The sequence below is a fragment of the Myripristis murdjan genome, chromosome 15 (genome assembly GCF_902150065.1).
Source record: "Myripristis murdjan chromosome 15, fMyrMur1.1, whole genome shotgun sequence".
NCBI lineage: Eukaryota > Metazoa > Chordata > Actinopteri > Holocentriformes > Holocentridae > Myripristis > Myripristis murdjan.
Genome location: NC_043994.1, coordinates 2398953 through 2426381, shown reverse-complemented (window position 1 = coordinate 2426381; position 27429 = coordinate 2398953). Strand labels below are relative to the sequence as shown.

General features: G+C 39.0%; 2 protein-coding genes across 4 annotated transcripts in view; one reads left to right on the top strand and one right to left on the bottom strand.

Annotated features, from left to right (window-relative positions):
• Window positions 1–12760, bottom strand: part of pdzd8 (PDZ domain containing 8) — a 59447-nt gene extending 46687 nt beyond the window's left edge. The window contains exon 1 of the mRNA XM_030070268.1: window positions 11737–12760. Coding sequence (XP_029926128.1) covers window positions 11737–12617 — 881 coding nt within the window. The 5' untranslated portion in view covers window positions 12618–12760. The remainder of the gene's footprint in view (window positions 1–11736) is intronic.
• Window positions 11868–26925, top strand: edaradd (EDAR-associated death domain). 3 transcript variants are annotated; one of them, XM_030070272.1, is made up of 6 exons: window positions 11868–11957; window positions 22198–22256; window positions 22669–22711; window positions 22986–23056; window positions 23781–23829; window positions 25671–26925. In XM_030070272.1, exons 2-6 carry the CDS (start codon window positions 22245–22247, stop codon window positions 26057–26059), a joined length of 564 nt encoding a protein of 187 aa, XP_029926132.1. In that variant the 5' UTR covers window positions 11868–11957; window positions 22198–22244; the 3' UTR covers window positions 26060–26925. The 3 variants fall into 3 exon arrangements, with proteins under 3 accessions (XP_029926132.1, XP_029926130.1, XP_029926129.1); XM_030070270.1 differs by lacking the exon at window positions 11868–11957 and adding an exon at window positions 12087–12210; XM_030070269.1 differs by lacking the exon at window positions 11868–11957 and adding an exon at window positions 16245–16353.
• Window positions 26926–27429: the final 504 nt, after the last annotated feature.

Genomic DNA, 27429 nt, shown 5'->3' with positions numbered 1-27429 from the left:
ACCCTATTGTGACCGTGTTTGCTCTGCTCGCGGGTGAAAAAAACCCTGACATGAGTTGTGTTTTTCTGGGGGAGTTTACTACTACCACTGCAAGTCAACAACCCACAGATCTGACTCATGACAAACACAACAACATAAAAAAAAATGTCAGTGAGGGGTTAAAATAAATTACATAGCCTGATATAAAACAGCCTTCACTGTTTCTTAAATCAGTGGGCACACAACTATAAAAAAAAAAAAAATGTCAGCAATTTGACAATATTTTACTCCAAAGTCCCACCAGTGAAAAAGGCAGAATGCAAGGTTTTAGATTAAATCATATCACATCCAGCGGTTATTTCTTAAAAAAAAAAAAGAAAAAAAAAAAAAACGTCATGTATCGGATCAGTACTCAGTATCAGCCGATACAAGTTCAGGTATCTGAATCAGTATCAGTATCCGGATGGAAAAAACGGCAGTGGAGCATCTCTAGTTATCTCAACTTCATTAATTGATCAAATAAGCGAGCATACATTTATTGCTTTTGAAGACCTTTATGCAAATATAGCTAATAGCGTGCTGAGTTATCTTTTGGGCTTAACTTCCTGCTTAGGTGCCTAAAAATAGCCCAATAATCTAAATTATTGGACAGTTTAATGTGTACATGTAATTATTTATTCCACATAATGTATACATTAATCTACTGTTCAGGTCACCAGCAGGCTCTTACCAGCAGCGACCTGCACTATTTGGCCATTAGTGTTACTCAAATGAGCAGCCGGTCACTTTCCCCTCTTCTAAAAAGATAAATGCTTTATTGACTCGGGGGCTGGACACTGGGGGAAGAGATTTGGCTGTGAGCTGGACTTTGCTCCTGCACTATTTATCTACTGTGATGTAAAATTAGGCAGATGGGAGGTGTGTTATAGAGCAGCAAATGGCTGTTTTCAGGCAAACTATTACCTTCAGCTCCATCCCATTATAGACCTCATCTCTCACTCCGAAGGATCCAGCAGAAAGGACAGCTAAAATACAGTGCCTGAACAATCGATGCAGAAGGCTCCCTGTGTCTGCAGCACACACACAGAGGCCTTGCTAAAAGGCAGTCGGTCTCTAAAGGTGGAATGATTACACTAAGATTCAATACAATTTGTGTTTTTGAGGGGATGATTCAATTCAATACTTAATTCTTTATATTACAATGCATTTATACAGAGTTCTGATTGTAGGGGTAGCTCACCCATTTAGAGAATTCAACTACATCTAAATGACAATATTCTAATGATGAGGTTTTATCAAGAGAAAAGGTGTGCACACAGAAAATTAATGTGACACTACAAAGTGTTACCAAAGATGTAAAACAGAGCAGGTGTGACAGAGACAGTACAATGCTGTTTTTTTTTTTTTGTTTTTTGTTTTTTGTCAACAGTGCACAAATTTTGAGTGTAGTATACAACAGCAAAAGCAAAATGTCACCAGAGTGCTGATTTTAACACAAGGAGGGGGTTCTTTAGCTCCGTTTTTTCTCTTCTGCAGCTTCAGTTCCAAGTTTGGACTTCTCAGTGTGTCTTTGGGGCTGCAAACAACTGACAACTTCCAGAGTCCGCGTTTCAATACAACAAATCAACCTGCCCACCCCCAGCTGTTTCTGGTGGTGTAAACCATACAACTACCCCATATAGTAGCTAACACCCTTCCCCCATCACGAAAAATAACGAAGGGAGAGGGGTTCAGGCTGAGAGATAACAGATGCCCAGAAACCAATTATGTAACAAACAACACAGCTGACACTAGATAACATGTATGGACTTTTGTTTGTGTGTGTGTGTGTGTGTGTGTGCCCCTCCCTACAAGCCACCAGGTTTTCCTCTGAAGCCTGGTGGGTTGTAGGGAGGGGCTGTACACACTTGAAGTACTTTCTGAGAAACAGAAAGTTGCCCTCGTTGTCCCGGAGTGGATAAACTAAATGAAAAAAATAAAATAAAATAGCTTAGTCGGCGCACCACTTACTCCAATATGCTTGTGGAGATCTAACGAAGGCGAAGTTTATAAGTGAAGATGTTTTTAGTGGACATAAGCAGTTTTAATAGTAGCTAACCCTCTACGTTGTTGCTGTTGTTTGAATTAGGCGCCATCAAGAACTGCAGCTACTACTGAGACACAAACAGAAAGAGACGTTTTGACATTAGAAAAGCTGTGTTGCATTCAGGGACCCTCAGACAGAATTGTTTGGGAAATACAGTGATTCTCCAGCACCTACAGCAGCCCTAATTCCTGCTTAAAATTCATTTTCTCACGATGCTTTGGCCAGCAAGGGGCCATGTTAGGCCCACCGAGCTTGTAGTGGAAGAAACCCTTCTGCAATGCCTGGTAGCGGCCGTGCTGCTGTGTAAAAATTATTTTGTGGTAAGACAGTAGTAAGCCATGTGCTGAGGACCCTCTGGAAGACCCTCAAGGAGTCCACCACTAGTTTATTCCACCCATTGATTAATCAACCATGAAAAAGGGGCAGAATATACACATCCCCAACTTTTATTTTCTAAACTGCTGGTCCTTGGGAGAAATCTCAACTGAATGATGGTCTGTGGTTTAAGGTGTAATATTTGGGGTCCTACAGTAAATACATAAAAGTGGGGAACCCGTGCCCACATGGCATATCTACACTGCACAATTCCCTGCTAGTTCACATAGCATGCATCATAGTTTGAGCTCGGACTCCACACGGATGTTGTAATGCCTGGATTACCTCCAGTGGGCCTCTGTCCCAGCCCTCCCCTCCACAGTCCCTACCATCTGTGCCACTCAGCAAATCCCAAGGTCCAGTGTTCATTCTCAAAGGCTGGTCCCTGTTACATCATCTCATCACACTTGCTCGCTCGCTCGCTCCGCATGATCATGGGTAACACACACACACACATCTTTAGAGAAGTGCCACTGCTGCAGTGTTCCCCCACATGACTCAAAAAGATGATGTGAGCGTGCCAGTGGGATTGTGGCGGGATGTAACACAATTCATCAAAGGCTCCAACTTGACATTAGGTTTGCCTCATATTTTTTTTAAAGTAAATACTTTTCATTAGGAAAATGGAATTTAAAATCAGAATAATCATTTTACAAATAGCACTCAAAAAAAATCTCAATGGGTTGGGGATACTACAGTTTTTGTTTTGTTGTTGTTCCCGTTCAGTGGAGCTGTCCCAAATACCCTTTGTTGAGTTTTGAAGTTACGGCAGCAATTACTGAAATTCAAAGTTTTGGGACACCAGGGAGAAGGGGAGGGGGTTGCGAGATGCAATGCAGGTTTGTCAGGTTATGGCAGGAGCAGGAGTCTCCAGTGGGCACATCAATGATCTGGAGCTCTTAGTGGTGTTTCTCGCCCTGAAGTGCTTTCCTCTGTTTCTCAGTGGGTATCATGTTCTGTGACAATGGCCCATACAACAACAGTAGCTTAGTTTATGTTCCTGTCAGTTCCACACGCTGGCACACAGATTAATATTATGGAACTGGGGGGAGGTCTGCTGTCCAGGGGCACGCCAATATATGGACAATGGACTCTGCACTCAGCCTTTGTGAGTCAAATGTGGATATGTTACAGCAGAGCTGTGGTGGACCTGTTCACATTGCAGTGAGAGATTGAGAAAGTGGCTGATTTTGACATCAATTACCACGGCAACAACTGATAGTTTGAAGGAATAGCCCAAGGAGTCTTGTATGTCATTATTCATATCAGAGCTGCAGCAATTAGTTCAATAATCTCTTAGTTGCCAACTATTAAATTAATCACCAACTATTTTGATAATCGATTAAATGTTTTGAATCTTTTTTTTTTCCTCATTCCAAATTCTGGTTCCACCATCTCAAATGTGAATATTTTCTGTTTTTTTTTAGTCCCCCATGACACTAAACTGAGTATCTTTGGGCTATGGACTTGGACAGGACAAAACAAGACATGTGAAGACCTCACTCTGGGCTGTGGGGAACTGTGATCAGCACATTTCACCATTTTCTGACATTTTATGGATCACACAACTAATTTATTAATCAAGGTTAATGGATAATGAAAATGGTCGTTAGTTGCAGCTCTAATTCATACCAGTGCTCGTACCATACCATTCATACCAGGTGGGAAATTAAAAAAGCCTTTAGACCACAACACCTAATACTCTACTGAAAGCCTTTTTAATGTAATTCTTCTGGGTGGGACAGCAGGGTATACTGACCCATGCTGTGAAAGAAATATCAACCAATTTACAAATTCTGCAGCAAGAGACTTCTGTATGTTACAAGCATCAACGGGTGTTTCAGATAATTCAGCTCACACTATGAAACAATTATCTTCAGTGTCCCGTTCTGAGCAAAAGGATTCACATGCACACATAGACACTCATTCATTTTCCATACTCAGTTATTCTTAATTAGCATCACGGGGAATCTGGAGCCTATCGCAGCATGCACTGGGTGTAAGGCAGGGAAGCACCCTGGATGGATTACAAAATTCATGATGGAAAGAGCAAATGTGAAATACAATCTCCAAAATGCAACTAAATGTTCTCATGCTCATTTGAGTTAGATAACTTTTTTTTTTTTTTGAGAAATATAAATATGATAATTTGCAATGGAAATGTATTTGCCAAATACCATCTTCATATGACTAAATCAGTGAAGAGCATCTGCTCTTTGACCTCAGACATCAGACAGAGGTGCTGTCATGGCGGATGGCAGTTAGGTCAACAAGGTACAGGTGGACAAATGAAGAACAAATCCTTTGTCTCATATATGCAAGGAATGGACAGCAATGGAAAAGTCAGCGCAATAACACATCTAATAAACAGGTAAAAATGGATTCAGTTAAAAATTTCCTTGATCATTTTTTATATCGTCATGCTAACCCTGAATCGATCGATCAAAGTCTAAAATCGCATCATAAATTGTATTGTATCTCTGGGTCACTTTCCATATCATCTTTACTTATAAACATTTGGAAGCACAAATGCATTAATGCATCTTTGCAAAACCTGGCATAGTCATGTAGACAGCAAACAAACTGGTTGCCTGTAGCAACTATTCCAACCCACAGGAGGCTACACCTTGTCATTCGTTTAAATGAAGGTATGGAAACATGCCTGAATTTTTTTTCATCATTTAATCCATTTAATTCGCTTGCAGTTAATCTGTATGTAATCTGTATATTCATAATCTGCACGAAACACAGTGAAATACAGCTCCATCAGTGTGTGAAACAACAACCTGATACTGAGGATATTGTGTTGTTTCTGTTTCTGCTTCTCTTCTTCCTCCTTGTTTCCAGCTGTAACGCTGCTACGTTTCAACCACTGATCCCTTTTCTGGATCCCTTTTTTCTTTGTCGTCTTCCTGTTCACAGTGAACAAATGTCCTCACCTGACGACCACGGCAGCAAATTTAAAGCACAAACACACATCTGAAAACTAAATATAAAATGTGCTTTATCAAACTTACATTTACATTTTTTTATTGGAATTATTATAATATAGGCTAATTATTTCAGTAAATATGCATGGCTGATATTTTTAACATTTTTTAAATGTTTTCCGTTTTATGGGAAATTTTTTTCTTCTTCAGTTAAAGATATTGTGATGTATCCTAATAATCTTACATTATATGGCATATCACGGAATTGCCTGTATTATGATACCATTGTTATTGTGGGTAAAATATCATGATAGTATCGTACCGCCAGGTATGCAGTGACTCCCACCCCTACACCTGAGCTGCATGTCTTTGGACTATGGAAGGACACGAGAGCACCTTGGGAAATCCATGCAATCGCCACACATAAAGGAGCAGGACAGAGAACCTTCTTGCTGTGAGGCAACAGTATTAACCAATGAGTCATCACGCCACTCTGCATACACACAGCAAGACAGCTGTTAAGAGATGCAATACTCTCATCATGGCGGCAAATTCCACGGAGCAAGCACGCAAAAGTGTGTTGAAGTTTAAAAGTCATGATGCAGCGACCACTGCAGTCCTGCCACAGCAGAGTGACGACCAGAAGTCTGGGTCAGCATGCCATGTAATTGGAAGCACTGATGCTCAATCAACCAAGTGCTCTCACAGCAATCATAGCAGGCTCACAGATACAGAGAAGCCTTGTGCAGAGCAATTTCTAGAGATGTTCTAAGGCAATCCACACTGGCTGAATAGGAAGTTCTGAGCATGCAATCACACCTACTGTACCATCTGTTTTCTGTGGTCCAAACCACAGAGGAGAAGACATTACATTGCTATGCTTTTGCATTTGGTCCATTTAGGCTTACAGTGCCCAGTGGTTTGTAAGCAAAGTCACATAGATTCAACTCAGCTCAGCTTCAACTCCAGCTTCTTTGACTTGTCGGCTTTCAGGCAACTCACTAGGGTAAAGATTTTAGCTCCTTAGCTCATAAATTGAAAGGACATTTCCCCCTTAAATTTGAAATTTTGTTACGCTGGGGTTTTCAAGAATGAAGAATGGTTGGCTGTCACACTGCAAAATCCGTTCTCCTTATACCCAGAAAACCCCAGAGTGTTTCGGAAAGTTCCCTGCAGTGAGTTTCGATTACGTTCTCACTCGTAACAAAATGGGACCACGGTTTCCTGATGCTGGATTCTCCCTGGTCTCACCAAACTAAGAGCAAATGTTCTAGAGCTCAAGTAAGCCACTCCAAACACACATGGTGTGCGCACACCTTTGGAAACCAATTAGGAGTCAGATACACCCTATAAAGTAAATGGATGTAGCTGTTGGGACGTCACCCACTGGTTTCTGAACTGCTAGGCTTTCTAGGCTGAGAACAAGTGAGTGTGTTAACACAGGTCGCTGGCCAGCTGGCTAATGAGCAGGGTGCATTCTCAACAGGACTAGACAATATGGACAAAATCAAGCGGCAGGTCGAGGCAAATAACACAACACGTATAACTGTCTAATAACTACATAATAACAGAGAATTGCATCCCTTTACTGTAATGCAGCCTTTTAAACCAGGAAAAGACAACATTCATGCTAAAATTGTGATATCATGATACCCAAAATTCCAGCCATTACCTAGTTTTATATCATGATATTGATATAACAGATATGTTGCCCAGACCTAATTCATAATTAATTGTAGAGTTGGAACATGAAATGGATAATCAACAAGTAGGTGTGTGTTGGGGCGCCCTGGTGGCTCACCGGGCAAGAGTATGTACCATGTGCTAAGGCTGAGTCCTAATGGCAGCGTCCTGGGTTCAAATCTGACCTCAGGTCCTTTGCTGCATGCATCCCCTCTCTTTCCCCTGCCTTTACTGTCTCTCTCTGCTGAAAAATAAAGCAAAATGCCAAAAAAAAAAAAAAATTAAATTGGGGAAAAAAGGGATTTTTTCTTTTCTATTTCTTATCTTGATATTGAAACGGATATCAGGAACCATCAATTCACTGGTAATGGTATTGACTACTGAATTTCTGGTATTGTGACAACCCTAGCCTTGACACAAAAAACAATAGCTCCTGAGAGAGGCTTTAGTCATTCCATGCAGACTGGATGGCACTAAAATGTCACTGTGATTCCAGTGTACACATGGCCATTTCTAGCTACCTGTAAAATTTGTAAGCAAAGTTTATTTAGTATAGTACCTTTCACAGAGAAAATGTCATAAAGTGCTTCACATGAGTAAAATGTAAAAAAAAAAAAAAAAAAAAAAAAAAAAAAGGGCCATAAAACAAACAAATTAATAACAATTGTGTGTAAAAAAAAAAAAAAAAAAAAAAAAAAAACACAAAATTACAGACACTAGATATCATGAGGTCAGTTTGAGTGAGTGAGTCTTTAGGTGCTTTTTAAAGGCTGCAGCAGACACCACAGATCATATCTCTGGAGGAGGAGCATTCCATAATGTTGGAGCCACAACCTGAAAGGCACCATCACTTTTTGTTTTTAGTCCTGAGTGAGGGACAACCAGTAAGGCCTGGTCAGAAGACCGAAGTGACCTGCTGGTGAAAATAGCTGACAGATGATGAGACAGACCTGCTCCACCTGGCTAACCCTAATCCTAACCCTGGCTTGATAACAATCTATCAGTCAAAATGAGCCTGCATCTTTTCAAAATCAGTATCAAGCAACATTTAAGAAGAGCTGGTGGAACTAGTGACTAAGACCATAACGTCATGGGGAAAAGGCTTATTGAGGTGAAAAATCAACACAGTGAAGTCTTTTCCCACTGACATCTCTACATTTAAACTCTTGTAGACAGCAAGAAATGCACTTTAAAGGGATAGTGCACACATTTTGGAAATTTTTTAAATTCCAGATGCTGATAACAAGAAAATACAGTTTTAAACAGTAAATCTGTAAAGTGATGATAAGCCTGGTGGACTGTGGACTGAGGTAGTTATTTCCAAGAATGTTAGCTGGGGGGAAGTCCACCTCAATGGCAGGAGGCTAACAGTTAGCATTTGGAGTATCCAGCCAGTATCCAGCACTCAGTAACAATAAAACAGGATAGTACACTATTGTTCTACATAACAGCTAGGAAAATAAGTGAAATAGTATCACATTTTTCAAAATGGGTGAACTATCCCTTTAAGGCACTTCCACACTGGCTTCAACATTAGACCTAGTGGTCGCTGTCTTTCATTTCGGTGTGATACTTAATGTGACGTAAAGCCCAGTATTCTGTCTCTATCCCAGTGCAACAAACACATCAGCAGATCATTCTGTTCATTATGTGCATCTGGATGGCCCTTTACACTTCACCTTAGAACACACTTGTGCTGGTGAGCGCACAGTATTGCTGCCTAATTTTGCTATGTTTCCACCTGACTTTCAAAGGAATTTCAGGCAAACAGTTGAAATATTATACTAAAAACTAAAATATATACATATATATATTAATTAGGTGGGTATAAGTGAATAAATTAAACAAACAAAATCCAAATCAGTGAAAAAAAAATTATTATATTGGTAAAGCATTCCATAGTGTTTCTAATGTTGGTGATATTTCATCCTTTCAGCTGAAGTTAAAAATAAAGAAATGCACTTAGTGATATTATAATGTACCTATATCTCTAACTATATGGATTAAACAGCGCATACAACATTCCTGGAAGTTGCTGGAACATTTCAGAACGTCCCAAGCCACTTAAGGCCTCTTGCAATGAAAATGAACTAGTTATACCAATATCCTCACTATTTATTCAAGAAATTAGTTTCTGATGCTGTTCATTGCATAATTTGACAACAGTTCCACTTGAAACATTTTTTGACACATTTTAATATAATTTTACTGTTTCCATTCAGCCTTTCTATTTCAGTACATCATAACTCATAAAATAATACGCTGGTGTTTTTTAACATGCTGACATCGCTCTTTTTGTGTTTATTCTGCTAATAAAATGCTGCTACTAGAATTCTGCAAGGTGCCCCCTACAATAAGAGGAAGAAAGGAAGGAAGGCAGGAGGGAAGCAGATTAAGAGAAGGCAAGAGCGACTAGAAGTGGGTGAAATGCCACACACTGCATCACGGCAGCTGATAGGAGTAGCCCTGTTAGGCCGCTCTTCCCTAGGACAGCTTCACACAAATTTGTGTCAAGTGTGTCTATTTCACACACAGTCACAGCCATTTGAAAAGTTGCTCGACATGGTGACAACAGGGCACAGCAATCTCTGTCCCTGTCCTGACACGTGTGTGTGTTTGTGTGTGTGTGTGTGTGTGTGTGTGTGTATGTGTGTGTGTTGTCAGTGTTCTGCTAGCTTGGATGCTGCAGCAACAGGTGCACTGTATTCACTGAGGGAGCCCAGAGCTGACAGAGACACCTACTTACACTGATGCATCAGCTGACAGGATACTGGGGCTGAACAATACATTGTTGTCATATTGTTATCTAGATATGAACATGCTCCATAATTTTTCAAAAGGCAAAAATATAAAATTTATGGTTCGGGTTAGCCTAACAGTGATTGGTCTGTTCTGACAAAATAAATAAATTATAAATGAATAATAATTTTGTTGTTACACCTAAAATTTCAAATAAGTGTAAACCCATAGTCATGCTGTGTATTGTATTGCTAACAAAATTGTGGCATAAATATTAAGATATGAAATTTTGTCCATATTGTGCAGCCCTCCAGGATATGTTTTTATCATACTCTGAATAAAATATCCACAGAAGAAAAAACACAAGCTCCACCTGACTCAAGCAGTCTCAGACTACAGAAGCTGAACAGTCCACATCACAGTGTGATGGAAATATGACCGGCATGTGACACACTGTGCCGAGAAAGACAACTGGTTTCATGACTTGGAAGACAGTTGGGCAAGATGTTGGCACTCGCCACACCTTACCTTGAAATGCATATCTTCCCCCGAAAAAATCGCAAAGGTCTACATTAGGGACAGTGATTCCTCTTAACCCGAGGTTCTCGAAATCGACTCACGTAAGTATCATAGTTCTTTTTTACAATTTTTAAATACATGTTTTATAACTGAATTTATGTAAAGTAACAATATGGTATCATATGAAACTAGACAACCTGGTACCAAGTCTGTCATAATAGATTGATGGCAAGAGGAGTAAATATCGCTCCAAAGTAAGGCTGCATTTTAGCATGGGGAAAAACTAGCATTTCCAGTTGGGTCCCTTGACCTCTGACCTCCAGATGTGTGAATGAAAATGGGTTCTCTGGGCAGCCACAGCTCCCCACTTTGCAGACATGCCCACCTTCTGCTAATCCCATGCAGTTTGGGCCACAAACCCTGCAGCCCAGATGTGTTCTTGTGGCCTGTTGTAAAATGGTGTGTTTGTGCAGACTGGGGCCTAAACAGTCTTGGAGTTCCATCAACTGGCTTTGACGGGAAAGCTGAGACTCTTGTGGATTCAATGAGCCACATTTGATTCATGTGTGATGATGTTAGCCCCCATAGCAGCCATTTCACCGGAGTCAGAGCATTTTTTCAAACTTGACATCACTGTATAAAATTACCTATAGTGACCTTTAAGATAATCACAGCTCATGAAACTTTACAGCCACAAACTAGAGGATAGCTCAAAAAAACAAAAATTGCAATACATCGCAATACACATTGGATCAGTACCCAAGTATTTTGATAGTATCAAATCAGGAGATAAGCATATCGTCCCAGCTGAAGTAACTGGCTGTACCTCTTATGTTGGGTAAAGTGCCTCTCAAGTCTACAGTACACAGCCAGAATGATATATCCTAATCATACTGTTATCTATATGAACATGCAAGATATTAAGATTTCAAAAAGCAATGACAGGGACCATATTAAATTTATGGTTAGGGTTAGCCTAAGACTAGGAGTGGGAATTACCAGAGGCCCCACAATAATATTACCACAATCCCTGAATCACAATACAACAGTATTGCAATTTAAACATTTTGAGTATTGTGCTAAAAGGTATTGCAATATATTGCAATTTATTAGCTTTTTTCAACTACCCCATGTCCCCATGGGAACACTTTGTCAACATCTGTTTTATGTAATAAGATTAAGTTTTCATTCTGTTCATGTCACTTCAGTCATTTTTACTGAAGCAAAATGGGACAGACTGACCAACTCTGTCATGAAAACCTCATAAACGTTGCATTGATTCTTGGTGATACAATATGTGTGTATAAGTGTGAACCCATAGTCATAAGGTATATCGTATCACCATCAAGATATCTGGCATAAATATGGAGAGATGAAGTTTGTCCATATGCTGCTGTGGCTGGGTAAGGTGGTTGTGGAGCTTACCTGATCTTGTAGTTGGGCAAGGTGTGTTTCTTCTTGATGACCCGCTTCAGCTGATTGACTATGATGGAGGTGAGCTGAGGCAGCGGCCTCCCCTCAAACTGAGACTTCACCTCGAAGTCCACGAGCGGGTCCTCGAGGAAGGAGAAGGACCAATGGGAGAAGGGCATGCGCGTGAACTGCAGCCTCAGTCTGCCCACCACGCGCCTCATCTTGACGAACAGGTAGGCTGACTTCCCAAACACCAGCTCAACGTCGATGGCGAGGTGGAACCCGCCGTTGTACTCGATGTCCACCTCGAAGTTGAGCTCGTCGGGCATGCCGTCCTCATTCAAATTCACCGGCTTCATGAGTTTGGCTGTTTTGAACACCGGCAGAGAATTACCCAGGGAGATATCCCTAAGACTGAGTCCCTCCAGGAGCCGACCCGCCGTCTTGGTCTGCAGCAGCTCCTCGAACTCTACCTTGATCTTTTTGGTGAGCCAGTGCCTGACGACGGGAGTGTCTCGGAGCTCCCTGAATAAGAACAAAAATATAGCGTTTAGGAAATTGCACGTCTCCGGTTTGGATGTATGGATGGACTCGCTTTGAGAAGGCGGTGGCGACTGTTTTGGGCTACCGCCGGTGACAGCCACTTCCTGTTGCCTTGTGGAGACGGCCTCTTGCTGTTTGGCTGCAGCAGATGCTGTGTTGTCTTGCTGCTGCTGGCTTGCTTCGGCATGTTGGTTATTAAAGTAATCCTTCAATACGGGATCAGGCACTGTTTTGACATATTGCACTGTCCTGGCTATAGGCTCGGGGCTTCTCCGGTAAATCAGCAAGAACTGTAATATCAATGTAACGAGTGCCCCGGAGAATGCGGAAATCAGAATCAAGTAAATCATTTCGAGCAGCTGTCCCGTCGCCGTCTCCGTGTTAAAACGTGTTCATATTCAAAGGTTTAGCCGTATTAACAAAGCAAGTTCCACCTGGTCGCTCTCAAAGCTGCCATATCATCTGCTTCTTTCCTGAGCTTCAGGCTCCTCAGTTGATAGGACAGACGTGCTACGTAGCTGTGCGTGATGACGAACACTTACGCAGCTGTGTGTAGGTTCCTTGTCGAGCCCAAGTTACCCCAGCCCAGCCCGTAAAACTACCGGTAAATGCAAACTCCGTCTTGTCTAAGCCTTGTCTAATTTCACGGTTAGTGTTCACAATTCATGCCAATTCACACTTATGTTTTTGATAAGTAAATTGTCATATTGGACAACATAAAGGGTTGTCCTTATACCATCGAGGTATACGTGCAAATTCAATCCAGACTCCATTAGAAAATGTGTCACTTTAATCCGACTTTTGCTACCGACTAACATACAAGGAACTGGATCATGACTTAAAGCGTTTATCGTCTGGTGTCCCTCACAGTTCGGCGTACATGCAGTACCCAAAGCAGTTGTCACGGTAGTGAAATGTCAACTCTTAAGAATGGGTTCGCCGTCCCGCTGTCCTCCCCCAAAAACAGTGCGGAGTGGAGTGAGCAGTGTTCACCAAGGTGCAAAGTGCAGGTTTGCTGCTGGGTTTATCGCTTTATTTTAGATGCCGAATTCACTAGAATAATTAACTTATAAGAAATGAAATATCAACTTGGCAGATTTGTGTGCGATGATTGGCGTGAGGGAACGGATACAGGCAGCCTGTATGGTTCTGCAGACGAGGCTAGCCCCCCCTCCCCCCGTTTCATTACAACACGTCGTGAATGTGTGCGAGGATCACAACAGAGTATGCACAAAAATCATTTTGAATGAATAAAAACTGATCAAGAAATGTAGAAATTTAAATTAGGATATTTGCACCAGTAAAATATTAACATAAAGTTGAATAAAATTGCATCAATCAAACAATTTTTGGAATTTCAGTGCAGTTTTGATTATTTGTGATTTATGAAGGATATATAGGTTTGTCTGTCACTTCTGAATACTAGTCTATAATAAAGGTATTTCTTTTGGGAATTGTCTTTGTCAATAAAGTATTTTACCAACAATATTGAAACATTAACAGCTGGGGGAAGTAAAATAATATCACATTTTTCTAAATGAGACAAGTATCTATTTAATGGTCCTCTGGATTCAAAAAGACACATGGAAAGATTCTTAAGTACAAAGGAACTGTTCTCAGGCTTAGCCAGAATAAACATGGTGTCACTAATCATGTCTTCATACACAAGTTTTATGTCCTCCAATATGCTTGAAATGACCCAATTACTAATTCATAAACTACTCACCAAGTAGTAAGCTCTCAGGATGTAGTACATTTATAACAGGAGCAGAGAACAATGTGTCCTGCTGTGGAGCCAGTGATTTAGGCTAAAAGTGATTTAGCCTACTGACCTCCACTGTAAAACTATTACAAATGTAAAAGCTAAAGATCAAATCATACTAAATCATATTTTTGAACTAGATTATATACACTGAATGGCATTAATCATGTGCTCATTTTTTTACAGTTATGACCCCCAGCACCTTGGGTGTGGGAATCATTGTTGCACTTCTGTTGTGGCCTGAGTCTTTCAACCCTGTTGCTCCTCAAGTCACATTTCAATCAGTGATGTCAAGGCAGCATTGCAATCGAAAACAAACACACTTGGTCATTCATTCCTGTCCCCACCAAATTTTTGTCACATCTTTTCAAAATTGCATATTAAATGGACATGGGCTGAGAACACTGAGTTTATATACTCACTGAGCATCACTACGCAACACAAAGTCCTTGACATGTTCTCAGTTTTACCTGAAAACACACCACTCCGTAATAAGTTCTTGATTTCAAGAACTGTTCATTGCACGTAACTGAAGACAAATTATTTAATTAAGTCATATTAATTAAGGCGATTAGCAAATGACAGAAGATATACTTTAGAGGTATTTCAGTCTTTCTTTATATCCCTTACTTAAAGCATTTCAGAGATACTTAAAATGGCAGTTAAAAAATACCCTAATAGTGTACTGTTATCTTCCATTTAGGGTGTGTATTCAGTTTTTAAAGTGGAATTTCAGCGATAATTCAAGAATTATAACATACAATGTATCAAATATAAAGCAAAATGTAAAACCAGTGGAATTGATAATTTTTGATTTACTGTGCCAGCAATTAAGTAAGAGACCTAAAAGTTTTTATTTATTTATTTTATTTAAATGCATTTAATACCATTCTAATATTTGTTAAGAAGTCTCCCAGCCCCCCACCTCACCCAACCTTTTTTTTTTTTTTTTTTTTTTTTTTTACAGGGTCCAAGTAAGAATATTTTAAGATGTTAAAATTAAGGCATCCTGCTTCCTAGTTTATAACAGCAGAAATTAATGTAAACACATCTTACATGTGACTAACCATTCCAGTGACACTGAAAAAGTAAAATAAAATTTAAAAAAATTAAAATTAAAATAAACGGTAAAATTTAGAGGGAAGGGCCCTCTCAAAGCCTCTACACATCTACGGCCATGATATGAGCTGCTGAAAAAGAGTGGATAGTTCAATATGATGAGTGCTTAGTGTGCTTGCCACAAGAGGGCGCTGTTTACCTGAATATACTCCAAATAGCTTCCTCTCTGAACTGGATCCTCAGGCTGGAAACGGAGCAGTGCATCAGGCAACTGAATACTCCTAAGTACAGGTAGAAACGGATCTAAATAAGAACTTGACAAATTACTGAAATGAACAAATCATGTTATTTGATAAGACAGATATCGTAGCCTGTTTTGCAGGAAATTGGTGTGTATTGGCAGGAACCGTTTCAGATGGTTTTATTTGCATTCGCTCAGAGTTTGTCCAGGAACCGCTGTGCAGTACCTTGGCACACTGATAGCATGCTTCAAGTGCTGTAGGAAATATCATGATCATGATTCCGTGTGCACATTGACAACCCAATAATGCGATACATACCACTGGAAAAGTCAGTACACACACACACACACACACACACACACACATATATATATATATATATATATACACACACACACATATATTAGTAAATTCAATTTAATCTCGGTGGTTTCCAGAAACATTCCAGAAACATCTTTAATCTTCTGTCGGGTGGAGACGTTTTTCTTAGAATCATTATACTGGTGTTAATATCGCTAGATATTGTTGTCAGTGAGACGGAATGTTTTCATTCATTGTGTGGTGGCTAGGTAGTATTAAATTGATGGATTAAATCATTATGATATGATATGTTTGGTGTAGGCCTACTTTTTGAAATCTCATTTCTTCTGCTGCAGCATCATGTAGCTCCATACCACTTGGATTCGATACTGTAACAAATGTGCATTTTGCTACTTCCGACGACAAGCGGCTGATCGTGCGAAAAGTTGTATAAAGACTTCCGAGTTGTTACATTGGAATTTACGAGGAGACTTCGAAGGCGTCATTGAACCTGAGTTGTGCTCAGCACTGAAGTGTGCGCTCTTGTTCCCCGCCGCCGCAGGGCTGGCATCGGCGTTCTGCGCCAGTCTAGACTAACGATAGGTGTGCTTTTACTCTTTTCCTACAGAGATTGTATTTATCTCATTCTGACACTCTTCGCTGAATGTGAGTTATCAGTTACTGCAAAAATGGCCAGTTTGAGGGCCTATAAGGAGCCATTCGGTAAGTGGGATGTCGTTGTCTTGTGTTTTAATTAGAGGCTTATATGCTCATTAAGGTCAGCTTGCATTGAAGGTTAAGCCTCTGTGTATTGTTATTTGCTGTTGTGTTGTCCTCTAGTCATCAGCCTTTCAGGCTGACAAACGTTCTTACAACTATAAGTTTACATGTAGGCTAATTTTAGTTGTTGTTGTTGATTTATTTGGCTTTTTGCCTGCTGTAGTTTGTGAGGACAGATGTTCACACTGTTCGCCAGCGGGGAAAAACAGTAAATGGTTTCTAGTTGTCCTTGTGGCATCACAGACTGCTCTAGACCAAGTTTCCACAGCGTAATGGTTATTTGAGGGAGAAAAAAACCTTCCACTCTAGGGAAATACCGTTAGCCTACATTGTCTCCAGGTTACGAGCCTACACACGTAAATGTGTTATCCATATCTTGAGATCTTGTCTTCTGATGTTGATGTGCAGACTGTTGGTTGGAACAGTGAAGGTATCAGGATACACACTGTCCTTTCCCTCATGAGTAGAAATGTGCAGTGGTTAGTGGACTGGACTGAGGCAGCTGCTTGTAGGGTCTTGAGGATGTGCTGATGTGTTGTTTTTCCCATAAATGATATTGTCGATGGCACCTGGAGAAGAACAGCGTCATGGTAAGCCTATCAGCACCTCCAGTGCGCGGCTTTGTAATTTGTCTCTCACTTTATTGAAGCTTCATTGTCAGCTTTCCTGGTCCTCACATTAGAGCTCCTCTTCCCTGAATGGGAAGAGCTGCTGAAGGTAGTTGGACTGAGGGCCGCCTTTTACCTGTTCAGACCTGCGCAAATTCACTTTATTTCTTTCAAACACCCGGTGAAGATGTTGTATTACCAGAAAATTACCAGAGAAGAAATCGGAAAATTAGCTGTTTTAAAGCCCTTAATGAGCAAAATTGTATTCTAAAATTGTATACTTTAATCAGCTCCAAATTTCTTGTGTTTAAATGCTTGTGAAAAGCTTCTTCCAAGCATTTAACCTGATTAAGTTCATTCAGCGTCTTTCAGAAACATGGGTGAAAAGGCAACAAGCAAGAACTAGCCCGAAAGTTTGAAAGAAATCAGTTAAAAAAAGTTGCAATAAAGTGACCAGAATATAACAAAAAAAAGTTTAAAAAATGAGATCTTGAGTGTGACATTTGCTTATTTATTTTTCTCTTCCTCCACAAAACAACTCTTCTGTACCATGCTGGCCTATTGATTTGTGCAAAATGCAGTTTTACAATAGCAAAGGAAAATCAAACTTTGGTTGAATGTAAACTGCCATATCCAGAAACTTTTCAAATGATTAAATATGCCAGTAATACTTCATAGCTGCAGCTATTTCAGTAGCACTGTTTGAAGATGTACTTGAACATTTTCTGTGGCTTCATGTGAAATGTAGTTTAACATCATATTGGCTGTATCACTTTGGCACTGAATGTTGTAAGCTAACATATCTTGGTGGTTTGTACTAGAGCACAGACTGTAATAGTTGCTACATAACTACGCTGTTTGCAAGCTAGCGCCACCTGTTGGCACCCAGTTCTTTTTCAAGTGATGAAGTGCGCAGTTTTTGTTTTTTCTTTTCATAGCAAACGCAAAAGCTGATATTTATTTATGTGAAAAGGTTGTGGATTACTACTTTCAATGTAAGTTGTCATTTAAACAGAAAAAAAATCTACCCAGCTTTTTGCTAGCAAGTCAGTGTGACTTTTTAAAGGCTGACACTGGACCATTTAAGTCAACGCTAAATACGTTATCTTTGAATTTTATCCTTTTCATGTATTCCAAATTCCAAGCGTTCAGCATTTCTTCCAAAAGTAGCCTATATTCTTACCAGGGTGGAAAACCCCACGAAATAGCATTTTGCCGAGCATGGAACACAAACTCTACACTGTAACCCAGACTAATACATTTTTTTCAGGGTTAGCAGTGTTTTAACATATGGGGACACACCAAACCTGTTGAACGGCCAGAATATTCTTACTACATTTAAATTGGATTAGTTTGTGCAAATATTTTGTAAATGGCTAGATCCGTTAAATTTATGAGTAAAATGTCAAAGTAAATACATGAAATCCAGACTATTGTTACTTGGCTGTGATCAGGTAGGAACCCACATCATATCAGAAGTGGACTGACTGGCTGATACTTGATATTTAATGAAAGCCCAACGTTGGCCTGGTATATAAGGAAATCCATGCACACTCAGACGGAGATATAATCAGCTATAATGCGCATGGAGCTGAGGCAGTTTGTACAAAGTGTGTGTGTATCTTTGCTCTTGGTCTTGATATCACGGTGCCCCAGCTCAGGTATTAGCATGCCATTCACCTCCAGCCATGTGTGGAAACAAAATCATGGCAGAGCAAACACCCCACTCCACAGTCTGCTGAGAGACCGTGCTTATCCTTTCATACAAGGCATGGGTGGTCAAAAACCAAGAAAAGCTAGGTTCACCTGTGTGGAATTATGGCCCTAAGCAATGTATTATGATGTGGTTTATATTTCATCTCTTGAACTTTATCCAGGACGTGCAGGAACATGCCCTTACATTCCCAGAAAAGGAGAAACAATGCTCAACTGATGTGGGGGTTCAACTTACAGTTTATAATTGGGTGACTGGTTGTAAGACCCAGCACTCACTGTTTGCTTCAGTGCTTAAAGGAACTATCTGTTGAAACATTTTGAAAACAACTATTTTGAATGTGCCTTGTATTTCTGGGTCTATTTTGTCATTTGGTGGTATATTTTTCTTATTCCCATGGATAAGTGCATTTTGAGGATGAAAGTCATTCCAGTAATCTCCAGGAAATCACTAACAGAACTGAAAGTAGGCAAACCAAAAAAGTAAATTACAACCCACTGTCTCTAAATAGCTTGATAATGTCCAAAACTACAACGCTTTAAACATCTCAAAATTGATGAGTCCTAGTATAAGATGATCTGAGGGTGGATTTTCCTCAAGGTATACTGCACAGCCACCAAAAACATGAAGTATGAGCAAGGAGATGACACTGGATAAAATAACTAGTGACAGAAGATCTTATTAAAATGTGCAGCAAATGATGTGTACTGTAGCTGTATTAGTGCATTATCCTTACTGTGTTACAATGAATTTATATGATTTATTTGTACAGGAATGTAAGAAGAAGTGTCATCTGGATGTAAAAAAAAAAAAAATAGCAATGTTTGATTTTTGTAATAAAACAAACAGAAAGTGAGAAAAGAACAGAACGGAAGCAAGCAGCCAGCAGTTACATCAGAAAACCCAAAATATTGGTCCTCACCCTCAGAGGTTAAATCATCATCTGATGAGCCGATGGGCTCAGAGATTAGACGTAGATAGAGTCTTACAAGAGAAAAAAACGACAAATTACTGAATTCTCTGAGAACATATTTTTATTTGGATTGATGCTTGCTTGGTCAAAGTTTACCCACCTTTTCTGTGATGAAATATTCATTCATTTACAAAAATATAAACAATGACAACAGAAAAAAAAATACTGACTGCATACTTAAGAATGAAGTGAATACATACAGTGAGATTCAGCATGTATCTTGAAATGCCATGTAGGTCCAAAGTGACATGAATTAGAGAAGAGAAGAGAAGAGAAGGACATCTTTAATATTCCCACGGGGAAAACTGTCTTGGGCAATGTTGTCCACTGGAATAAAAGCATCAATAAAAAGTAATAATGGGGATAGACTATGTCAGTGTATAGCCGCTTGTAGAAAACAAGCAGCATGCTCTTTACATTTCTCAGTAGTCTGTGGGCCGCTCTATAAACAGATACTGTGGTCCTGGGGATTCACCTTTATTTCCCCTCTCTCACTCAAGTGTCATATTTGTTTGTTCCATTAAGGATCAAGAAGAAGTGAACAGCTCAAACCTAACACGTAGATTCTCCCATTTAGTGATTTGTTGGCATGAAAGAATAATAGCCTACATACCATGATCTGCTTGCAAGATAAACTGCCACCATTTGACATTTAATGAGAGAAATGTTTGAGTGTGTTCTACAGATCATTAATCTGCCCATCTGCAGGGTCTCATACTTAGTCATATAGGTCCTTTTAACCAAACTACAACTTTTATTTGTAGCTTTTAATAGCCACAGCTGGCCTTTAGTTCTCGACAGCACTCAAATAACATGTCACCACTATAATCGGTTTGGACTCTTCCTTCCTTTCTCCTTCCTGTCTCGGCAAAATGACGCAACATTTTGTCCCAGACTACGACCATTCTAATATTTCCCACTAAATAACCAACATGCAGATGTCAGTATTATTTTAGTCTTGCAAGCTAGTTGATGTTAAAGGTGCAACTGTCTTCAGACATCTTGGATTTGTAAGAAATGGTGTTCATTAAAGAGTAACTAAACTCCAAATCCAAATCTGTGTGAGGCCTGGCCTCTACTGGTAGAAAATAAGGCGCCTGGTCTTTGGTGTGTGGTGATGTCACCACCTGTTGTACTCTATGGGTGCCACCTGCCACTGAGGACTACTTGTCACCAGTTGAGGTCAGACTTAACACAGATTTAGCTTTGGGGTTAAGATACTCCTTAAACCCCCCTAAAAGTAATAAATTCCAATAAACCATGACAACTCTTGGAATTTTTTTCTATAACTAACCATTTCTTTCTAAACTCAAGGAAAACCACACAACATACTATTCAGTTCCATTTTGCTGGTAGCCATTTTTGCTTTGTGTAGAATAGCACTTCTATGAAATTGGATAGCATTTTCTTGCCTTTGGAAAAACACGGAAGTTCTGGTTTCACTTCACCTTCCTGTTATCATAAGTAGTTAGGTCATATTCCCATAATACAGGGTAGTAGTAGTAGTAGGCAAGCTAACCACAGCAAAGAAGAAGTGTCTTGAAAATGCCTAATAGATGACACACTGGTACAGGAATATGATAGTAGGATAGTACAAACTTTCCATTTTGCCATATTTAATGTGTTTTTCAGTTGAATGACCTTATCAGATACAGCAGTGCCAGAAACCATGCTATTTAGTGGTGAATGTTTTGATTACTTACAGGTTCACATACAATATATTTTCACTTTCAGCACTTGATGTATGTTACTTCCTCAGCCTTATATCAACCATATCTTGAAAACTGCATGTAGGAAACAGATTGGACACACTCGACTTAATCCTAATCCCAGTTTCCCACGCAAATTAAAGTTTCATCGTCATAGAGTGTAACCCAAGAAAGGTCAGATGACTTCTTTAGTCGGAGCCCTTTGGATACAATGGCTTCACAGTGATGTAGACTGATGAAGGCCCACATGGCCTTGTCCAGGTTTTTTGTAGGGCTGAAAAGCTGCCTTTGTGCAGCTCTTACAACCCATGCGTGAATGTGCTCACTCAAAATGTGCCTTTTCAGTACCTTATTGAATGCACTTAGGTATTTAGAAAGGTTTAATTTTAAGAGCCTTCTGTGCCGATGCTGAACATTATTTTCACTGTTTTCAGCCAAGAAAGCTTTCAAGTAAAAACATTCCAAACATTCAGGGATGTAATGGAAGGTAAACTCACCTAAGGTCAATTTGCCTACCTTATTGTTTATCAAATGGTAAGGCTGATGTAGGTCACATAGAAAGGTCTTCCTAGGAAAATTCAGTGATCATGTTGAGTCATTACTTTCTGTCTTAAGCAAGTCATATTTTTACCAGGATGTGTTTATTGGTTCAAGGAAATGTGTTTTATGTTCCTGTTAGTGGGTGATACTTGTAATCCAACATTGTCTCAGTTTATTAGATAGATGTCAAAGAGGACGTGCTCTGTTCTTTGTTGACACATGCTTTATCCTTTTTCATAACAGATAGAATAACCTCTGAGCCCGTGGAGGACACAGATACCAGCAGCTTTATGGCAGAAATTGTAAGCTCTTTTATTTATTCATTGCTGATTGATTCATTTGTGTAATTGTGTCAATTATATGGTTTGTTGACAGAATGATGTTACTTGTTTCTCAAGACATTTTGTTTTGTTCTGATTTCTCATAGTCATTTGTTAAAAGTCAGTTTTACGGTGATGTTTTAAGACATGTACCATAACTGTGCACAGTGTGCTATGATTTCTAGCACCTTGGGGCTCCCTGAGGAACAAGTTGTAGCAAGTTTTTCACGCTTTATTCAAACACACCAGAGTGTAATTTTCTTCCACAGTTACACTCTAGACCTTAAACGTACTGTCTGTCTCATAAACAGATTGAATGTGAAGCTCCTAAGAAGTCAGTTTTCTCTTTATTCATTTTACGTTTTACCAGTATTTGTCTCTCCTTCTTTCTCAGTCTTTGGAGGCCAACTATCCGGTCCAAGTGACAGATCCTCATGGTAAATTAGGCAGTCAACCTTCAATGCATATTTACACAAAGTAGATCACAGCTCTCCTGTCTGTATTGTGGTATACTCTCGCTCTTTTTCATGATCAAACCTTTTTATAACTCATATCTTTTTATTAGCCCACTCTAATGTCATATTATTCACTCACATTGTGAATGTGCACCAGAATACTCTTTAATAACAAATTTATTTACAAAACAGGTTTTTATCAGATTATACTTGTTTTAGCCTGTTGTTTTTAGTCAGTGACATGTGTTTCCATCAGATGCAGTGACACTCCATCTGAGTTCAATGCCCCCTGGATACCTGACTCCTTCCTCAGACCGAATAAGGCAGGTCGGTACAACAAGCTGTTAACAATAGCCTCCCTCACTTTCTTGTTTTAATGTTGTCTCATTCATATGGCAAAGCAAACTAAAATAAATACAAGTCTTTTCACACTCATAATATATTAAACTAGCACAATATGAAGATGCATAAATTTAGCAAAATTGCTCTGTTTACTGAATTTGAAATGTGAAAGAGTAGTGTTATGGGCTTATGTCAAGCCTGTTTTAGTGAATGGGCAACAGGCCAACAAATTTTATGACCAGTCACACTGCTGGTGGCCATATCTGGCCCAGAACTCTTTGTGAGATCCATATTAACACCGTACACACATGCTGTTGAAATGTTATTTATGGATTATTGATTTGCTACTGAACTCTTGTGGCTACTTAACTTATGTATCAATTGATATTCAATTGAATATCTCTAGGGGACTATCCAAAGAAAGTGTTACTAAGTTTTATTAAATAGTAAATTCTATCATCCTAGACCTCATAAGTTATACTAACACTACAGCACATGCACATTTAAAGTCATATCAGAACTGATAGCTCACAAAAGCCACATCAGTCTCAATCAGTAAGCCAGCGGGAGAGCTGACCCTTCTGGCATGAAACAACCACTGAAGGTCATCACTAGCTATCTAGTCACCTAATAGATGTGGATGGAATGAATCTCTGTAAAGGATCAAATTAATGACATGATGTTTGATATTTCTCCCCACATGCTGTAGCCAGTGGAAGATGTGGAAGAATGCATATGCACTACATCCATTTCTCCAGGTATATCTCACTTTCTTTGATTCATATAATTCTTCATTCATTAACTGATTAAAGGAATACACCAAGTTTTTGGTAGAGTATCTTTATGGTCATTAAGGGATGAGAACATGGGCACCAAACTCATCCATGTGCCCCTGATTGTTTTCTTTAGTGGTCCATGCTAACAGTTTATGGCTACATGCTAACACTCTAACACACTCTACTCTGAGTGATAATGAAGCTTCATTGCAACACTTTATCATGAACAGCCTCTATGCCAACACTTAAGCATGCTTAATAATAGTAAGCTCCATACTATGTAATGAAAATATGAGGCACACCAAGGGGAATGGTTATAGTAGGTGCTGATCGCAGAACATTGACTTTGAAAGAAAAGAAAAGGTGTATGTATTTCTCATAATTTGGATAGTGAGTCTTCTTCAAGATCAAGTAAAACTTACTTGATATTTTGACTCCAGGCCCAAAACTTTATCCAAATAAAGAGAACTAAATACGGAGCAGCAGTGTGTGACCCCTTTTTCCTGTCTGAGTAGACTCAATACTAACACTTGTGCATAAACCGGCAGATTATCAGTATGTTACACCTCACTCACCCGTCTTCACCATAGATGTGTAGACCAGCGGCGATCAGCAATAAAGGAACAGAAGGTCTGAAATCTGGGTTTCAGTTTACTTTTTTTTCCCTTTATTTTCTGCAGGAGATAAAAGCTGACGAGTGTAATTGATTACACTTGATTACTGAAGAAGGCCTCCAGGCTGAAACATCTTTGCACTTGTCAGTTCTTATCCCCTGCTGAAAATAAAGAAAAAAGTGAAATCCAGAGTGCCGACCTTCTGTTCTTTTGCTGATTGTCAGCCAGCAGCAATGCCAAGCTGGTACTTGTGACCTTATGGATAAAGTTCTTCCCAAGTTTCCTTACAGTTTGACAAGAACCGTCTGCTTGACGTGCTATACAGCAGTTAACATGGGCAGCTGTTCATTTTACTCGCCATTTACCTGGATATCACAGCGGCCAGATACGATGCATCACTCTTGCAATAAATCTTGGGGGATCCAATTAATTTTTGTTGATCATGTCACCATTTAAGATATCCTTGATTAGAGAGTACATTTATGAGACCTTTATCCATCCTCGATCTTGGGATTCTTGTTTTGAAGTTATGCTTTAGCAGTTAGACATTACATAAAATGCTTCCTGAAGGACTCAATAGTCCACTAGAACACATTAAGAAAGAGTCTCTATATTGAGTAGTATGTTCCAGGCTAAAAGCATACACAGTGTTGAGTGAAAGTGACACTAATGTTAACTTTATTGCAAGATTAAACAACTTTTCAGACCCTCAGAGCTGTGATCATCAGAGGTCTGATCTTCTTCTGCTAAAAGCAGCTATGCAATATATTCACTACAGAGACAGGTAGTAAGATTAGTCAACATGCACGAGGTAGCACAAAGAGGTTCTGTTTTTAGTAATGCTAAAGTATCCTGACACATTAACTTTCTTAATAGAAAACACTATCTTGTGACAATTTACTGTTAATTTCAATAACATTGTAAAGTAACGAGCTACTCTTAAAAATAGCATTAGCAAACACCACATTAGAAAACGTGTAGCAGTTCTAAAAGTAAATTAATGAAATGGCGAATACTGTTAAATTATGTGAGGCCAGCTGAGTTAATGTAGATATTTTCTATCATTGTGTCTTAATATAATGCTTATTGTTTGAACTCATTTCCAAAAAACTTGGTTATTCCTGTAAAAAATTTGTATTGATATATAATGTTGAATGAAATGCATACATTCTCTTATAAGATCTAATTCCATTTTCCATTTGAGATTAGACTTCCCCAAAGAGCTGCAGTTCCTCAACAGCTCCTGTGAAAAGTGTTACTACCCAGCGCCTCCTCCCAAGATCAGTGACCTTATGAACGACAAAGATCTTCTGGATTTACTTCGACTCAAACTGGACCCAAATCACTGCACCATCAAGAACTGGAAGAACTTTGCCAGTCGCTGGGGAATGAGCTATGATGAACTGACCATGCTGGAGCACCGGACCCAGGGCTCCTTGTCGCACAGCCCTACCCAGGAGTTCTTACTGCGCTACAACCAGAAGACGGTCACTGAGCTCACCGAACTTTGCCGGATTTATCAGCGCATTGATGTGTTACGACTGCTGCAAAGCTGGATAGAAAAGGACTGGCCTTCACGCTGGCAACAGACTCATTAACTAGCAGTGTGCACAGTTTAACTCTAGGAATTGTATATATAGATACATATATATATATATATAAATATATTTCTCCTTTCTCTGTTTTTTCTCTCTGTCATGGTGGTAAATACTAGGGGTCTTTATCCTTCATAAGCATTTCTGAATTTGATAAAATTGTTTAATTAGGCCTGGTATTAGAATTACTGACAAGTGCAAAGCAAGATTAGCATTACTGGGTGCCTTAATTGGTATTTCTGTATATGTTCACATATTTACAGATCAAACAGTATACTGGTTTTGAACAAAGGGTAAATTTTTGTTCATTGTATGATTACATAAGGCACTTATGTTCACTTTTTGGCTACTGAATACAAGGTACAATATAAACAGCACAGCACAGCTGATATGCAAATTTATATAATTAGGTTTTTGGACATACACTTAAAACACTCAACATTTTCTACAAGAAAGTGACTTATTAGCAGTGTATATGTCCAATGAGCATATTTTTTTTACACGAACTTTAATTATCAACACCATTATCTTACATATTTTGTAATAGTTGTGTGATTGACCTGACTTGCAACTAAGAAAAACATAATGTCCTACATAAATGTAATTTTTTAAATTTGGGATCCAAAACTAAAGTTGTAGACTCGTATTTACTGTATGCTCATTTCAATCGTACTTCACTAAAGTTATTCTTGTATTAACAATAAGATTTTTTTCTTTAGTTCCTTTGTGTTCTCAGTGTGAAATAAATGTCTAAAAACATTATCCAAAAGCTCACTGACAGAATGTGGAGATGTTATTTGCCATATCTATAACATACACATTTACAAAAATTTTTTGTTTTTTATAGGTGATATATTATGATAAATTGATCAGTGTTGTTATCTTCTATCAGTTATCTTGATAACCTCATGCAGTGATGCACATCTACTGACATATGAATACAAGTTATCCATTTTATAAATTTGACTCGTGTATATATATATATATATATATATATATATATATATATATATATGAATAGCCATCATGGTGAGTTATTGAGTTATTTATTGGGCAAAGACATACATAAAGAGTTATTGAGTTATTTATTGGGCAAAGACATACATTATGATTTACTCAGAAAATTCAGCTATCATTTAAAAATGTAAAGGTGAAATAATATACTTCCAAGGTACAAGTAGAATAACTGAATGCCATCATGCACAATATTGAGGCTATTATCTGTAATATGCCGCCAAATCAACAATTAAAAAAAAAAAAAAAAAAACATAAATAGCAAGAGTATACACAGTTTATATAACATTTTCCTTCATTTCATCCATCATTCCTTCATGACATTTCCTAAGGCGGTTACTGTAGCTGGCATGAAATAA

Bases quoted from the DNA above. Each gene is read 5' to 3' on its own strand.
- edaradd (XM_030070269.1), top strand. From the start codon at position 16,320: ATGGCCAGTTTGAGGGCCTATAAGGAGCCATTCG. The intron at 16,354-22,197 runs GTAAGTGGGATG...TTTTCATAACAG, and splicing joins GGCCTATAAGGAGCCATTCG to ATAGAATAACCTCTGAGCCC. The intron at 23,830-25,670 runs GTATATCTCACT...ATTTGAGATTAG, and splicing joins CACTACATCCATTTCTCCAG to ACTTCCCCAAAGAGCTGCAG.